The 17,421-nt window shown below is 38.8% G+C and overlaps 2 protein-coding genes across 3 annotated transcripts in view; one reads left to right on the plus strand and one right to left on the minus strand.

Annotated features, from left to right (window-relative positions):
- The window catches only part of LOC110064358 (uncharacterized), a 59,067-nt gene extending 44,899 nt beyond the window's left edge, over window positions 1-14,168 (minus strand). Inside the window, exons 1-14 of one of the 2 annotated variants that reach the window (XM_089293932.1) lie at window positions 14,040-14,168; window positions 11,891-12,043; window positions 9,934-10,420; window positions 7,375-7,449; window positions 6,254-6,397; window positions 5,259-5,407; window positions 4,475-4,586; window positions 3,861-3,982; window positions 2,747-3,107; window positions 2,365-2,433; window positions 1,936-2,055; window positions 1,350-1,517; window positions 902-1,005; window positions 528-606 (exon numbers count right to left, since the gene is read on the minus strand). In XM_089293932.1, the coding sequence (XP_089150058.1) occupies window positions 528-606; window positions 902-1,005; window positions 1,350-1,517; window positions 1,936-2,055; window positions 2,365-2,433; window positions 2,747-3,107; window positions 3,861-3,982; window positions 4,475-4,586; window positions 5,259-5,407; window positions 6,254-6,397; window positions 7,375-7,449; window positions 9,934-10,420; window positions 11,891-11,994 (2,094 nt within the window). In that variant the 5' untranslated portion in view covers window positions 11,995-12,043; window positions 14,040-14,168. Of the gene's footprint in view, window positions 1-527; window positions 607-901; window positions 1,006-1,349; window positions 1,518-1,935; window positions 2,056-2,364; window positions 2,434-2,746; window positions 3,108-3,860; window positions 3,983-4,474; window positions 4,587-5,258; window positions 5,408-6,253; window positions 6,398-7,374; window positions 7,450-9,933; window positions 10,421-11,890; window positions 12,044-14,035 lie in introns of both variants that reach the window. The other variant, XM_089293931.1, reaches the window with a different exon arrangement.
- A 5-nt stretch (window positions 14,169-14,173) lies between these two features.
- On the plus strand, window positions 14,174-17,363 carry LOC110064363 (bifunctional FAD diphosphatase/FAD synthase-like). Its single transcript, XM_020771413.2, has 2 exons — window positions 14,174-15,030; window positions 15,967-17,363. The coding sequence occupies exons 1-2, from the start codon at window positions 14,208-14,210 to the stop codon at window positions 16,686-16,688; spliced, it is 1,545 nt and encodes a 514-aa protein (XP_020627072.2). The 5' UTR covers window positions 14,174-14,207; the 3' UTR covers window positions 16,689-17,363.
- The last annotated feature ends 58 nt before the right edge of the window (window positions 17,364-17,421 follow it).

Below are 17,421 nucleotides of genomic sequence, written 5' to 3' on the forward strand. Positions count from 1 at the left end.
TATGGCAATGGTGTAGCCTCGTTCACGCAATGGAGTCGTGGTAACAGTAAACGTTTCTTGCATCGAGTGTAATAAAAATATTTATATAACGTTATCAAGTAAACGTGGGTATAACCTCATTTCAACACCTTTTCATGAAAATAAGATTGTTAGTCCATAAACGATCGTTAGCAGTATTCCTAAATCACAGTGCCACTGGAACTGGAATTTCAACCCTCTAGAAAGTTTGTGAATATAGAGCTTTGACTTTACATTTCCACAACATTGCACGCAGAGTATTTTGTCTATCTTTAAATGAAAGGTGAAGCTTTCTGTTTCAAATATAGTTGATTCACGAGAATATGAGACACCCTTTGATCAACTGATAGTCAATATCTAAGTACTCAGTGATGGAGTTGTTCACAGTTGCCAAGCCTGTTACCTACAGAAAAGCGAACCCCTGAAGGAAATGGTTGATAGTCCCTGTAAGAATAAAAATATTTTTTAACTGAATACCAGCCATGTAAACGACAGTTTTATCTCCTCACCAGTAGCGGCTGTTTTAATTTGGCCCTGAGTTCAGGCTCCATGGTACTTTGCCAGTGGCGAATGGTATCTGCTTCACACCTACGGAAAAGACCACAACGCTAAAAACAGATTTCTCACGAAAACGCAGTAAAAGGCCTGTATTAAAAAAAACCCTTATTTCTATGCCTGCGTTTTCTAACATTTAATGCGCAAATTTGGTTTGAAGCTATGTTTATTATTAGAAGAAACCATTAATCGTCAAAAGTGACCATCTATACACACGAAAACAACAAAATGATTCATGGAGAACGAGACCTACCCAGCACATAACACGTGCATCATACGCAGGGGTACGTACTTATATATATATCAACAACTGTTAAACATTTCTTACCTTTCAATGTCTTTAATGAGATCTGAATACGTATCTCTCAGGCGCCATCCATCATCACCCTTGAGAGATGCTGGGGACACACGATGCAACCGTGACATGGGCTCCTAAAGTCAATGAAATAAACAGTTGGAATTATCATCATCTGCATACCGACCTACAGCAACAGCTTCTGCCCGAGCTTCTGCTGACACATTTTATCTGGTCCCAACTACTCAATAAGCCTTTAAAGTTTCCATTTCATATATATTCTAACTAAGAGCCAAAGGTTGTTAGCGAAAGACATTCATTTTCAAACCTTTGTATAGACTGCTGGGATGTAATTAGAAAAATACTGATACAAAAACGTTTGTATGTTGAGTGGGAATTGTGAGTGCTGTACAAAGCTGTCGACGCCATCTGTTATGTCTATGTGGTTACTGCACGAGCAGTACTTCAACTAAGTGTTTACCTGTATGTGTATTTTGAACCCTCGCAACCAAAGCAGCTTGTTTGCAACTGGCGGGAGGTGTGGATAAGAGGGAGGTGAATCCATGTGTGACTCAAAAAACGTCCTCATGTCCAGTAACTCTTGGGTGAAACCATGCACCAGAGCAGTAAATGTATCTCGCAAACTGGTCTGCGGTATTCAAAGAAAGGAACATGATCAGTACTACCCCACTACCACCTTTATGAAATCACATCCGCTAATTCCAATAAATGTAATGCTGAAGAGTTGAAGTTTCGTTGGCCTGTCATGACGCCCAACACCTAGTACATGTACATCGATAATTTAAACTACCTAATGCAACGAGAAGTTACCCAGATTCTGGTATTAAAAAATGTTTTCAAGGCTTTATGCTCTTGATCTTCTTGAAATATGCTCATTGTTTTTAAGAGATGACTATAGATTTTACATCACATGGTCAGCAATGCATAAGCCAGATTATAGAGAGAGAGTAACGAACATAACCAAGAGGGAACTTAAAGTTACATTACGATTATTAAAACTGTAAACCCCTAATGTATAACTCGGATTCACTCTATATAATTCTCACCTGAACAAGTTCTCGTCCACTAATTCCTTCAAATACTTCCAGAAGCCTGAGTTTGGCTCTTGTGTCCCAGCACTGCTTGAAGCTTTGCCTCATAACATCAGCCAGATTGTGCTCTAAATCCTGACAAGCAACACTAAACTATTAATCTACAACAACTGACTTGACAAAGTTAACAATGCTGTTTCTTCTGCAGCTGCTCAAATCTTAACACTCCCAGGTTTATTGTTGTGCTGATCTAGGCAAAAAATGTTTTTGGACAGTGTTCCATTACCGTCAGGTTGAAGATAGAAACACACCAAAAGTTTTGACTCCTGGAGCATAAAAATAAGATGTTCTCAGCTACAATATAATATCACACTGGCAATTTGCTTTGACAGAACATAAAGTTGGCATCACATAAACTAATACCATTGAAAAACTTCAACTTACTCTTATCACAGAACGGAAAGCAAAAAATTCTCTTTCAAACTCCTGAGTTTCATTTGCATTCAGCACATCCTGAAAAAAAATATATATTTAATAAGATTAAAGTGCTGCACACTTTTTCTTCCACGCTTGTTCAAGTAGTAATTTATCTTGCAGGTAGCATCCTTTGAACAAACGTGGCCAGGGATGGGAGAGGCATTATTGTGAGAGAAAAGTGTTTTGCTCAAGAACAAAACATGCCAGCCAGAGCTTCAACCGGATCACTAAGCCTTAGTCCAGGCCAATAACAATTAGGTCACCATGGCTCACAAGCAGGCCAAGTCAACTGCTACACAGATTGACTATTCCCAAGGGAACAAAAGGGCTAAAGAAGCAGTGATCTTACATGAGGCATCTGCTGAAATGACCGCACAGCCTCCAGAAATTTCAGATGTATTTCCTTCACTTGACTGTCCAAACTGTTGCCACCAGCCCCACCAACTTCTGCAGTGCATGTCAACATCTCAAAATGCTGCGTGGTCTGAACAAGCTCCAGTACATCATTACACCGCTCCATGAAACTGTTCAGTGTCGTGAAACAGGCATTGTTTCTTGCAGGCCATGGAGAGTCAGTCCACAGCTCTGTGGTGTCCAGACCGTTGCTGCTTTCCGACAAACTGTTGCGATGGTTAAAGATCTTAGTAGTCTTGGGTGTCAAGCTGTCATTGTATAATTTACTGTGCCATACAATGCCTCCACTGTCCATACTGCAAAGACAAAAAAATCCAAAAACCATCAAGGACAGTTCATGTTACACGTAATTTTCACTCTTTACCCATTATGACAGCCTAAAGAAGCCAATGGAGGGAACAAGGAAGATTTTGTCCAGCATGCGACAGCACCATCTAGCATTTAACAAAACCTCTGTGTGTCACTGGATTGGTCACAAGAGGTCAAAACAAATGATGACTACCAAACATTCTGCCAAACATTTAACAAATTGACGTCAGTTTTTTATGCATCTGTGCTCTTATTGATGATAAATTGTGTCATAACATTGTCAAAGTGGCTGTGGAACCACGAGCCACAGGCGAGTGGTTCTGCAGTAAACTTTGACAATGTTACATGTATGACGAAATTTATCATCAATAAGAGGACAGACACATAAGAAACTGACCTCAATTTGTTTTTAACAATAACAATCCCCCAAAATGGTCAAATGCTGGGAATAAATTTGGTTAAAAAGTTGGCAGTTTGACAGCTGAAAGTTAAACTTGAAAGCTTACATAAATTAAAATTTTATCCATCTGTACATTGTACTCTTATTGATGATAAAAATGAGCCAATCAGCGTGCGATAAATTAGACAGTTATTGTAAAAACAGATATTGAAGATATGTCCCACAAGATTTGCAACTTGCAGCCACATTCCAAGAAGTATTCCTGGAAAAGTATCATTTTCACGATCAATTTTTTGTCGTTCTTTTCCGAGTAAGAGGCATCAATTCTATAGTCACTCACTTAGTCCCTGACTGTTCTGAGAGTCTTTGTTGGTTTGTCTCATCGGCCCTGTCCTTTTTGTCCAGGTAACAACCCCGGAAAGCTGCGCACACACGTAAAGCATCCTTCAAACTGGTGTAAGACTGGAAAGTGAGACAGCACATAAGTTAATGGTACACCATATTAATCAGTAATGAAATGCTTTTCAAAGGGTTCTCATTAATGACTTCCCTTCAGTGGCTTGAATCTGACACTGGTTACACTGACTAACAAAGATCTTCATTAGAATATAAGCAAAAAGTTTTTCATGATTCTTCAAGTTGCTTCTTCCAGTAGCTACATATAGTCAATTCAACAGTCTTTCTGAAAACCCTTACTTGTACAAGTTTAAGTGTTCCAGACAATAGGAAGATCAGGAAAGTTAAACTACACCTTGCAGCTTGTATAATGCTCTTCATGGTTCAACGTCTGTCCTCTCGCTTTCCCTGCGCATCCAGCTACTGTACACGTTCCTATTGGTCACTTATTTTGCTCCCAAGAGCATCACAGGCAGTTACAGTTTCACCAGAGGATTTTTACTTTTGCTCAAACTAACTAGCTTATAACAAGTACATAGACTAAAAGAAATGGCCTACCGCTAGCAAATTCTCCAGCACATGTTCTCCCACCAACTGTCTTGCTCTGGCTACAACTTCATTTGATAGCATGGTTAACAATCTTGTAAAGTTTCTGTTGTCGTGGTAATACCTGTTTTAAAATGTGGAATGAGGAAATTATGAAGTCCTTATTAGTACTGTTTGATAGTCACGCATTGTTTCAAAATTTTGCAAAGCAGTTTAATTTACATGCATATGCCAATTTGTATGCTAGTCCATTGCAGAGTATCGGCAGGTTGCCAACACTGGTTAGGTAACCATGTATACTTGTGGGTGAAAAGAAATACTGTAAGATTTAAGGGTCTTAGCCAGAGAAACATCAATCCTGGCCAGGGCTAAACCCAGACCTGTGGATCCAGAATAACAATGACAACAACAGCCTTTATTTGTAGGCATTCTTACAACAATGTAATTTTATACAGAGAAAAAATAATTAACAAAGAGATTGTGAGCTTGAGATTTCCATTGCATGCTAGTTGATAAGGGCAGAGCTCAAGTCAACTATCATGCATAGAAATCAAGAACAAATAATAAAATCGTTTTAGTATAAATTAACTAGTTGTTCAAATCTGTAATTAAATCCTCTTCACGAACACTCAAAATGTGAGACTTGTGAGACTTGAGGTATTATGTAAATAGTTAAACTGAAATTTATACATGTACAGGTCAGTTGATGAATCCAATGCAGTCACCATTGGTTAAGAGTCTACTTTCGACAGTAAATTTCTTTGTAGCTAAATAGTGTAGTTGATTAAATACCAACCTTGAATACACCCATACAAGAAAAAGAGTGTGCATCAAGGGAGGGAAAACAGACACCATGTCAGCAGATTTGGTGGCATAGTGAAGCTTCTCAAACCATGGCAGAAGTGTACTCAGAAACTGAAGGTTATCATTGGTCTCTGCCTCTGCCTTTTAAACAAAACACAACAAAATATTTTATAAACACTTTTTTAAAGTGTTTGACAATCAGTGAGATTCTCATCATCATCCACTTATATCTACATGTACACGTAGTCTGTTGTAACAACCTTCAGAAAGCATCCCCCTCTTAAGACATTCTGTAAGTAACTACTGCATCTCTTAAACAACAACCTCAGTGAGAAACACAGCCATAAAAAAAATCAATACAACTGTACACACATAACTGAAGACATTTTGGCTTGTACAACTCATGCCAAGGTGAGCAAATACAAATCATTTATGACAAGCTGAACCAAAACATCGACAAGAAGTCCTAGACAGGATGAAGCATGATGCATCCATCATGGGAAAAAAAGCAAAATGAGACTTGACGTCATTCCTGTAGTTACATAACACACTTACGTGTACAATAATAATATTGATACCAAAAAATCTGGGAGACAGATTGACATTATTTTTCATTTTACAGATTAAGCTTGACTGAAAGAAGTTTCAACCTACTGAAAGTGTACCAGCCACCAAAAAGTAAGAGTTCTGGAAAGCTGCAATTCACAGGGACCAACAAATTAACTTTCTAAATCCTACTAAAGTCCATTTTAATAACTCTTGATTATTCACACAGACCTATAGAATGTCATCAATCCAGAACTTTACCCCACTGAAGTCTTCAGAGTACAAGGTTGACTTTACAGAATCTAAATAATGCCTTGCGACTCAATTGCTGTCATTATACTTTTAAACACTTTTTGTGATTTTCATTCCTTGTACATCAAAGACACAATACTATACCCCCCAGCACGCATGGCTAGTAATCAAGCCTATATTGGTACTGACCTTTGCAATTTCTCTCTTTACAAGGTGAAAAGATTGAGCATATGTACTGTGAGCATCTTCCAAATTCATCATGATGTTGAGAGCCACATGTGAACAGAGCTGTTCACTCACTGACGTGATCTTCTCCAATCTCTCTGACCACATCTAAATCAACAATTACATTGCGGAATGGATGAGAAGAAAAAAATAAACAAGAAATGCAAAGCAATAGTTAAGCCACAGTCACTGCCCATTTCTTATTGTTCCAGATATAGGGCTTGCGGGGTCAAAGGCCTGGTCAACTGCATTACTATAACAACAAGAAAACATCGCGTGATTTGGCGAGGCTCTGCCGATGTCTAATAATTTATTATTGACCCACTGGAATTCCTCTTTGGTCACACCTTACTGATTTAAAGCCCTGATCTCTTTAAATACTCCCCCCTTTCAACACTACCATATAATCCTGAAGGCCTTCACCATTCCTTTTTCATTTCTTCCCCCCCCCCCTGCCCCCTCCAAATAAACTTTAGACAAGGTCGACAGCATGAATAGGAACCGCAAATTGGGTCTTTATGCAGGTTTCCAGCCCAAAGTGGACTCACACCATTCTGATGTTTCCAACTTGACATTATGGACATAAAAGCAAGTTATCCACCCTTTGGTTAACATTTTTACATCCAAGAAATCAATGCTCTCAGGTTATGGTCCCCGTTAATACCCTCCCTTCGTCACTTCAACATCCCCATACTAACACAAAAACGTGTTGCATTTGCTGATTCATGCATGAGAACCTAACATCTACTAGGTTTTTTTTATTGCTTGTTTTTCACTTCTCATCTTCTTTCTTTCTGTTGGCAGGTTCAATACATCCTCAATAAAATACAACTTGTAACAAATTATACAACTAAATTCATGTACGGTAATTCATGTATGAGCATTTCCACTGGCAGGTCAGAGTGGCAGTGCCTAGCCTGCTCACAGGCTAGACGGTGCCCAGTGGTGGTCACTTGCAGGGTTGCCATGGATACCTCCTGTGCTAGAGCATTTCCCAGCTCCACCAACTTTAAGGCATCAGTGCCCAAGCTCATTTATTGATGATGAGTTTAAAGCCCTGTTAATTTAATAATAATTAAACATACCTCTATCTCATCCAGGGGTCCTGGTTTCGGACCAAACTTTTTTATTTCAGTTTCTGGGTCTAGCTTCAACGTCACCTGTAAACAAGAAACTGGATTGATATGCTGTACGCTTTTGCCTCTACATAAGGTTCTATGTGCAGAGCTCTGTATGCATGTACAAGTAAATGAGAGGAACAGCAGCCTGATGGCTACTGCACTACAACCCAAACCAAGCAGCCTTTTCTTAAGGAACACAGCAGACAATCCAAAGTAGGCTACATGTACATGGGGTTATCATTCTTAGCATGCTTGCTAAACTTCCTAGCACCTAATCACCACACAGTAATTTGCTTTGTCTTGCCCACTCATTCAGCCATGAAATACATAACAGGCCTCTTTCATTAGCTCTATTTGCTTGTACCTTGTACATGTACATGTAGATCATTATCACTGCAAGCATTTTTGAGTTATTTTTTTGTAAAAAAAATACCTCTTAGTCGGCGCGTCAGGTATGTTATGGACGGGTCAATGGGTGAGTGAGTGAGTGAGTGAGTGAGTGAGTGAGTGAGTGAGTGAGTGAGTGAGTGAGTGAGTGAGTGAGAGATGTATGTATGTCACACCAATCAGATTGGATCTACTATGAACAGCCAATCAAATTTCTTGTTGTAAAGGTAAATGGTACGTGAGAAACACAAGGTATGTATAAACACAAGGACTTTGGTAATTGAAAAATAAAGAGCGACGTGTATGTTGCTGGTTTGTGATTTTTAGTCCGGTTTGGAGGGGAGTGTGACAGTTACATACGTACATTGGGTTGTTTTAGAGTGCATAATTTTCAGTGTAATGGTGGCTAGTTATGAACGAGATGAGTCTTAAGTTTTGAAGCAGTTCATGAGTTAGTAGTAGGCAAATGGCACGAGATATTTTTATTTTTAATTACAAAGGGTAACTTGATACTTTTGTTTTTCACAAGGAGTTAATTCAATTAGAGGTCATGAATCGTCGGTTCTAGTTCTTAGGACATGTTTTAGAGGAGACGAGACTATTTAGATTTGAAGCAGTTCTAACGTTTACAATAGTAAGTGCAGGTAACGATTGTTTTGTTCTTATTGCATGCAAATATAACGAGATATTTTTATTTTTTAGTTACAGTGGGTAATTTGACACTCTTGTTTTTCACAAGGTAGTAAATCAATTAGAGCTGACGAATCATCACCATTTGTTCCCACGAGATGTTTGCTATTTTTAGTTACAAATGGTAACTCGACACTTTTGTTTTTCATATGGGAGTAAATTCAATTAGAGCTTACAAGTTATCGGCTATTGTTCCCAGGATATTAAACAAAAAAGAAGCTTTCATTTCTTGAGTGTTTTTCTGCAGTAGGGCATTTTATGACATTCTTTTCAGTCCGATATTTTTAAAGGTAAAAAGTATGAAAACTGTTCAAATGTTCTTTGAAGACTGTGTGGCACTAAGTTAAAGTGCAATTTAATTAAATCAGACTTTCAACGTGTCAGAGAGGTTTTTTCCCTTTCTTTCAATTTTCGGTGAAGTAGCGTTGTTGCGTTGTGTTGTGTAAAAAGGGTAAACTTACAACTCATGTAAAATACGAAAAGTTTTTTTAACTTGAGTATTTTTGAGCAAAAATTCCTCTTGGGGGCTGGAAGGGTTCCCGAGGGGGTACTCCCAGAAAAATTGGTTGGGGGTGTGCGGCCCGCTTCCCAAAACCCTTACCCTATTTATGACCCAAATCTGCGATATTCCTTACCCTATTTATGACCTGACCAAAAATTCGAAACCCTATTTACAACCTGAACCTCAAATCAAAACCCTGTTTGAGACCTGCGTTATAATTAGCTCCCTAGTTCAAACCAATGTTAAATTACCGTAAACATATAAATTTGTGACAGGCTTTTGTTGATTTTCTTTTCGATAATCATGAAAAAGTGGCTTCTTCTTAAAGCATACCCATATCAAGGCTAGAGTGCAAAAACTGTACCCTATTTATGACCAAAATGACCAAAATCAGCTAAAATTGATACCCTATTTATGACCAAAACGGCTGAAAAACCATACCCTTCAGGGCTGCACAGACCTATATAGCCCATATAAGGAAGTCTGCCCCCCCGGGGGAAGGGCTACGTGATCGGTGAGTGAGGGAGTTATGCATGTGCGCGTGTCAGACCAATCACAGTGTGGGTTGTATCAAAGAACGGAAAAAACTGCCTGTTAGAAAATAAGATGGTATCTACATTAATCTGGAGACGTGTCAGATTACTATAGTTTGTTAGGTCAAACAATTTTAGGGCTTACTATTTAGTTATCTTACCATTACCCATGTAACATCGTATGTACATCATAAACTCCCAGTTTCTTTCTTGCTGTACATCGCAACCAAAAAACTTGTCAAATCAACCAAATTATTACAGTAAACAGTTCCATGAATGCTCCTATCTCCGAGACTTATAGTTCACAAAAAAATAACTCTTGCACGCCTTGCGTGCCTATGTTTAAAAGTAGCAATCTATGAACATTGTAAAATGACTTAAAATTCACAATACAGGTATACAGTAATGTACCTTAATCTGCTTTATCCAATTAACCACAGCTGTCTCCAGCACATGAATGACAGCTGGTCGTCTGCTACTGTATGCCGCAGCCTCTGACAACACCTCAATGGATGGCAAGGGTAGCGTGACCTGATCCTTTGAACTGCCCTCGGCAACCTGCAGGACTGAAACCATCCTGTGCACCAAGTCCATCAACTTGTCTCCACTGACACCTCCGCCCATCTCAATACTCAGCAGCGGCAAGAAGACATCTTTAGTTAAAATACTGGCATGACTTAAGGGTTGATACGAACAGTCGCAGAAGGCCACATCGGTGACAATGTTGTCCCTGGACAGCTTTCCTGCTTCATGAATCTTCACAAAGTAAACTGACTTCTCTCTTAAGCCACTGGGTGGATTCAGTGATGCTACAAGGTTTTTGCCAGCAGGAGTGGTTGACGAGAAAATAAACAGTTTTTTCACTTCTTCATTGTTGCAGAATTCAAACATAGCCTCCCTAGGGAAAAAGAGAATTTCATCAGCAAAATAGAAAGAATTGAGCTGGAGAATACCCTAAGGCATATAAATCTTCATGAGATATAGTTATTTATTACACAGTTCATGCACAGACAATCTGAAGAACCATGTCAGGGGTATTTTGCACATTTTCTCTTCTATGTTACAGTCGAAAGAGGGTAGAATATATTTCGGTCCTGAAGTCAAGGAAGAGAGGAAGAAGCAGATGGCTGTCACTTACACAAAAGTGCTTGGTGCACTCTCAGGTTGGGTTACACGAAGTGGCTATACTCTTGTAGGAGTCAATTAATCACACTCCTACTATAATTTATTAGTAGAACGCTACTAGTAGGTATACACTGTACATAATCAAATGCTACAATCTGATTGACTGTACAATCATGCACTACGAGCTACATGTATATGTATCAGTATGTCTACAGTGGCTGTTCTCCCACTCTGTATGTTGCATGACTATGCACAGTATTTCCTCAATAGTATATCCTGTACATGTATACAACCAAAGATTACTCCAGGACCTGCAAGTAAAGCTAATGCCCCCTTTTGAAGTCTTACCTGGCCAGTCCCTTAGACAAGGTTGACAGCATGAATGGGAAACACAAATTGGGTCTTTATGCAGGTTTCCAGCCCAAAGTGGCCTTATGCCATTTTGATGTTTCCAACTTGACATTATAGACATAACAGCAAGTTATCCAACCTTTGGTTGACATCTTTTACATCCAAGAAATCAATGCTCTCAGGTTATGGTCCCTGAAAATACCCTCCCTTCACTTCAACATCCCCATACTACACAAAAACTTATTGCATTGCTGATTCATGCATGAGAACCTAACATCTACTAGGTTTTTTTATTGCTTGTTTTTACTTTTCATCTTCTTTCTTTCTGTGAGCAGGTTCAATATGTCCTCGATAAAATATGACTTGTAACAAATTATACAACTAAATTCATGTACAGTAATTCATTTATGTAAACATTACTAGTACCTAGTATAGTGGGGCTAAATGCAATTTAGGCAAAGTTAACCTTGAGTCAATGCTGGTCAGCGGTTTTTCATTTCACGCAGCTTAGGGCAGTCCCAGGCCTTAAGCAGGGGTTCCTTGTGACCTTTGCCAAGGTAGAGAGGAAGAAGCAGATGGTTGGTACCAATTTTGTCACTGACATTAAAGATGCTTAGTGCAGTCTCAAGTTGTTGTTACATTAAGTGGTTACACTTGAAAGAGTCAATTAAATCATACTCCTACAAATAGTAATTAGTAGTAGAATGCTAAGTACTGCTTTGCATAATCAATTGCAATGATCTGAATGACTGAGCAATCAACTGCCCTATCAGCTCTATGCATCATAGTCCTGTGGTTGTTTTCCTACACTGTATGTTCCATGGTTCCTTTTTCTTCAATAGTGTATACATTTACTCTATATGTATACACTATATATGTATTGAAGTCTTACCTGCTCTTTTCATTAGTAAACATATGCTTGAGTTCTTCTGCTCGTGGTTTGAGGGACGACGTCACCCTAATCTCTATCCATCTCAGCCTCTCATCCAGCTCCATATTTCACTTGTGTTGTTGTTAAAAGTACTTATTTGCCTTCATAACTTTCCTGAAAAATCAAACATTTGATCAATTACATGCATGTATGAGACATCAGTAACAATATCATACACTGCTCCCTTCGTACTCTAACTACATATAAGGTACCTGCTGGGTAGTTTGGCATTAACTAAAGGTGATTCCTCAGTATTACATTGCGCATCCCTACTGCGCACGATTTTTTGTGTCATAAGCGCATGCAAATGAGCAGATACACTTACACAACGAAAGAGAATTCCCTTAAGCTAAGCTTGACAGCGAAATAAATGCTCTTTTCTCTTAAACGAGCATGGTGGCCTATATTTTTTATTGCATAATTTCAATGAGAACAGTATCCTCAATAACTGACAAAAAAATTAGCAGAAATCTATGGCTGCTTTTTTGGCAAATGAAATAAATTCTACAGAGGGAGACATAATGGGCCCAACAGCACATGTCCAAATTATGTTTCCTTTAAAGGATTAAAAAATGCAGGGTGTTTGAAGACATTTTTTCTGGGACGTAGATGAATAAACAATCAAAGAAAGTCAAACTCTGTGCGATATAATGCACTGCATTGAAAAATAATCAAGCTTATTTGTTGCAAACGGAGATTACCAAAAGTCACCTGAATAACCATATTTGTCAGCATTGTGGTATGAAAACAAGCATGGTGACCCCCTCTTTTTATTATGTTTTAAATAACTCCATGTCCTGTAACAACAGCATACCAAGTTTCATCGGAAATCTATGGCAGGTTCTTTTACTAGGGAATCACCTTAATTAACAGTCAGGATAACCATCTCTAAGATTTGGACAAGGTTATAGTTTCTAATGGTCAAAGAAACAAGTCAAAGCAAAAAACAATCAGTCTACAGCTAGTTGTATTCCTGTGGTGAATAATGTTATCTACCAGATATAATGGTTATTGACTGTAAGTAAGATGGATAGTTATTTGCCGAACTCTTTTAATGTCTTTGCTGTTTTGGCCACACTTAGAGTAACGTTGTTGATGCTGCAAGTTTGTTTCAAACCAAGCATGTGGTAAATTTGAAACAAGCAGCACTGATTGGTTTCGAAAGAACTTGTGGCATCAAAAATGTTACTCAGAATGGAGGGGAAATTATGGGTGTCGTGGTCTACTGGGAAGAGAAGCAAACTATACACTGCAGACCAGCTGGCCTTGGCTCAAAAGAAAAACAAAGCCAGGATCCAGCCAAGTAATGAAATATGCTTAGTGAAGGATTTGCTGTTATGGCACAATTTTTAGAGATAGGTATCTGTATCCACTTTCACCCATGCATAGACCAGGGAGATAGGTAGTCCAAGCACAGATGAAAATTGACACAGGAAACAATTTTACCAGAGATATACCAAAATTCCTGTCTAGGGTAAACCGGTTCTTCATAGATACACAGTGAGTATTGGCTACAGATGTTCATGTCCAGATTATTACATCTAGGTCAATAAGAATCAACTGTAACAAACTGAAACACATTGCAAAGGCCAAATCTAGAGTGGCAACTGTGATCTGAATTAGTGAGTTAAGCTTAAGCTCAAATCTCAGAGCCACAGAATTGTAAAAAATATCTGATTCTGGCCTGAAGCAATTCTTACTTTCAAAAATTCAGCAAGCTCTGCTGCAAATCACTAATTGTAAACGTAAAATCGGCAATAAAAATATATTTCGCAGAATCGATCAATCCATCACAAAAGCTAAGAAAAGCACCAAAAATTAAGCTGTACTGGTAACAATTGACTGTGAAATGAGCAAGGCTTTAAATTTTTAGCCAGTATCACCAATCAATAAGTTTAAGAGTTAATCATCGGCGTGCAGCTTAGTGGGTTTATAGTTCACGTGAGCACGATCTCACAAAAGAAAGCTATGAGTGAAACGCTCGTTGATAAGTAGAAAATTTGGAATTCGCGCCCACTGCAGTCACAGCCTGCAAAAGTCAATTCTGACTACAAAATAACCCAGTATTCTCTACTCTTATATAACAAGAGAAAAAGTACAACTTACTAACGGGAACTGATCCACTTTTTCACGTGCAATTCTGGACAAAATCATATCTGCGAATCCTCGCAAATGTTTGTCTCGTCTAGCAAATTTTGCAAAAAGTCCGCCATCTTTGTTTGACTCGGTTGCCAAAGTTATAGTCACGTGATATCTTTTTTTAGAGTGTCAAATCAAAATGGCGGACGAAGTGATGCAAGATGACTTCAAATGTACAGCCGGAATCATCATTATTGGAGACGAGATTTTAAAGGGTCATACAAAAGATACGAATTCTTATTTTCTACTGAAGAAGCTGTGGTCCTTAGGAGTCAAGGTGGGAAAAGTGTCGGTCATTTCGGACGATGTCGATGAAATTGCTGGTGAAGTGAAAAAATTCTCTTCTCGATTTTCCGTCGTCATTACCACCGGTGGAATTGGCCCTACTCACGACGATGTTACAATGCAGGGAATCGCCAAAGCGTTTGAGGAAGATGTAGTCCTCAACGAAGAGTTAGTGAGGTTGATTTCGGGTGTGTATGAACTTTCAGAACATCAAATCAACTCGTCCCATCTGAAAATGGCCCGTGTCCCTTCCTCAGTCAAGCTGTCTTATGGAAAAGATTCGTCTGGGAAACCGAGCAATTTTCCGCTTATTTCTGCACATAACGTGTATGTATTCCCTGGTGTCCCCCAGCTATTGGAAGAAGGGTTTGGCGTTCTAGAAAGCCTTCTATTAATTTCGAACTCCAAGAAACGTTTTTTCCTGCGAAAGATTTTCCTCTCGGCAGACGAAACAGATGTAGTTTCTATTTTGGATGAGGTGGATGAGAAATTTAAAGGGATCGTACATTTAGGATCGTATCCTAATGTCTGCAATCAAGAATTCAAGGTCAAGTTGACCGTGGAGTCAGACAGCGTGAATGGCCTGGAGGAGGCCTGGCACTACCTTTTGGCAAGATTGCCTGAGGACCTTATTGTGAAGACAGAAGGAGGTGTTGCTGATGCATCAATACCAAACTGTAAGTCATGTGCTACTGTGTTTCCCCTTTCCAAGGGAAAAGGAATTCATCACAAAATAAATGTTACCCTAATGGGATGGTTAAGGAGATCATGCCCTCAGCCATCTCTCTTCTTCTCCAACCACAGTGAAAGATAAGAAGACTTGATCACAGGTTAAAGGTGCAACATCCAAAAATACTAACTCCTCATGTAGTAATGTTCTTCTCTTTGGCTTCCTAAGGTGGATTCTGGGTTGATAGGGGTGGGAGAACTGAAACCTACACTGTATAATTATTGAGTTTAGTTAAACCTTGATATCTTGACCTGATTTTCATGTATCTCAAATCCACGGCTGTCTCAAATTCTAATAAATTTCTTTTGGATATATTTTTTCAGTCATTTACAATCGGCTATCTTAAATCCCATTTCCTTTGGGAGTTTGAGTTACCAGGGTTTAAGTGTGTGAAAATTTCAAATGACCAACCAAGCCAGTCAGTCAGCCATTGTTATGCTTAATACAGGGTTGCCACAGGTCAGGAAATGGTCAGGGGAAAAAACTTCTTCAAGCTCGGCAAAAAGTTAGGGAATTTTACTTTGAGTCAGGGAAAATTGAAATAATATAGCACAGCTGACTTAATACCATTGAAGGCTGGAAGAAACATTTGGAGTCACAATGATATTTTTACTTAATGGAGAAGGAATGGCAACTTATCAGTCTTATTCAATGAGTGGAAAGGAGGGCTCTAAGTTAATACCAAAAGCCACTGCTAGTTCTGACATTTTGTATTTAGTTGGTCAGGGAAATTTTATTTTGATCAGGGAAAAGTCAGGGAAAAGTCAGGGAGAAGTCAGGGAATTTTGATAAGTGTGTCTGTGGCAACCATGTAATAATAATGCAAATATTGTCACTTGGTTAATATCTAAGTGTTGTATTTTAATTTCTGTTTTTTCAACAGGTCCATCCAGGCAACCTCCAAATGAGGACTCTAAGCGAGTACTGAACATGGAAAAAGTGTACTGTCTACTGGATCCCAAGGATGAGTCAAACACGAGTGCCTGTGTTAAAGGAGCATGGGCCATTATACAGCAAACTCTACAGCTGTATTCCTTGGACGAATTGTGTATCAGTTTCAATGGTGGCAAGGACTGCACTGTACTGTTGCACATGTTACATGCTGTGGTTAATAAGCTGTCAACCCCACCCCAAAAACTGAAGGCTTTGTACATTCGCTATGACTCACCATTTCCACAAGCAGAAGAGTTTATCTCAGAAACAACTGAAAGGTATAATTTGAACCTCATAACTATGATGGGAGATATCAAAGCAGCTCTGAAGACTTTGAAAGAAACTCAGCCTGCAATCAAAGCAATTTTGTTGGGAACTAGAAGGCATGACCCTTTTTCAGATGCACTACGCACTTTCTCTCCAACAGACCCAGACTGGCCACACTACATGAGGGTAAATCCAATTTTGGATTGGCATCATGCTGATGTGTGGTCTATGATCAGAGAGTGCAGTATTCCATACTGCTGTTTATATGATGAGGGATACACATCACTGGGAAGCACCCACAACACAACCCCAAACCCTGCCTTAAAATATGACGACGGCAGCAACAAGTACAAACCTGCTTATATGTTGGAAGATGGACACCTGGAAAGGGCTGGTAGAAACTGAAAACCTTACTACAAGGCAAAAAAATTTGATTTCTCATGATAATAAGTTGAATAAGAATTTGTTTACCCCACAAAGGCACTAAGTTAAACCCAAAATCTAACATTTCCATTATAATTTTTAGTTGTTTCACAACTGAATAATTTGTTTCTTAGTGACAAAATTTCTTGCTGTTACCAAGGGCTCTATCTTTTCTCTGTCAAGACATTACAGTACTGATAAATAATGTACAAATACATATGTACATTGTTGGTGGGAAGTACATACTCAAGAGTGTCTAGTATTCGCAAACTTCCTAAAATGTAAAGGGGCAACCCCTGAAAAAAAACAATGTGGGAACTCCCTGAAAGGAATTTAATTTTTATGGCAATACGCATGTACAGCTTTTAAAATTTGATCTATGGTTTCATCAAGAATTAAAAAAGTAGAACAACCTTACGTGACCTAATAGCCAGTGAGAGCACAGGAAAGTACTGTTCAATAACTTTCACTTGAATGGTCACACACTAGGGTTTCATACATAGACTTAGAACCACCTGGTACAGAATACTAAACAGTGCTGAGTGAAAGTACTGCTCAATAGCTTTCATTTGAATGGTCACACACTAGGGTTTCATCCACAGATGTAAAAGTTAGAACCACGTACAGCACAATAAACACTGAACTTGTAATATAGAATATTATCTCTGTCAATTAACTCTGTTTAGGTCTTAGTCAAAGTTTCTTGTCAAGTTCA

Source organism: Orbicella faveolata, unplaced genomic scaffold, assembly GCF_042242905.1.
Source record: "Orbicella faveolata isolate gen_17 unplaced genomic scaffold, um_ofav_v1 contig_25, whole genome shotgun sequence".
In the NCBI taxonomy this organism is placed as follows: domain Eukaryota; kingdom Metazoa; phylum Cnidaria; class Anthozoa; order Scleractinia; family Merulinidae; genus Orbicella; species Orbicella faveolata.

Coding starts and splice junctions, on each gene's coding strand:
- LOC110064363 (XM_020771413.2), top strand. CDS start 14,208: ATGGCGGACGAAGTGATGCAAGATGACTTCAAATGTACAGCCGGAATC. Junction 15,031..15,966: donor TGATGCATCAATACCAAACT/GTAAGTCATGTG, acceptor TTTTTTCAACAG/GTCCATCCAGGCAACCTCCA.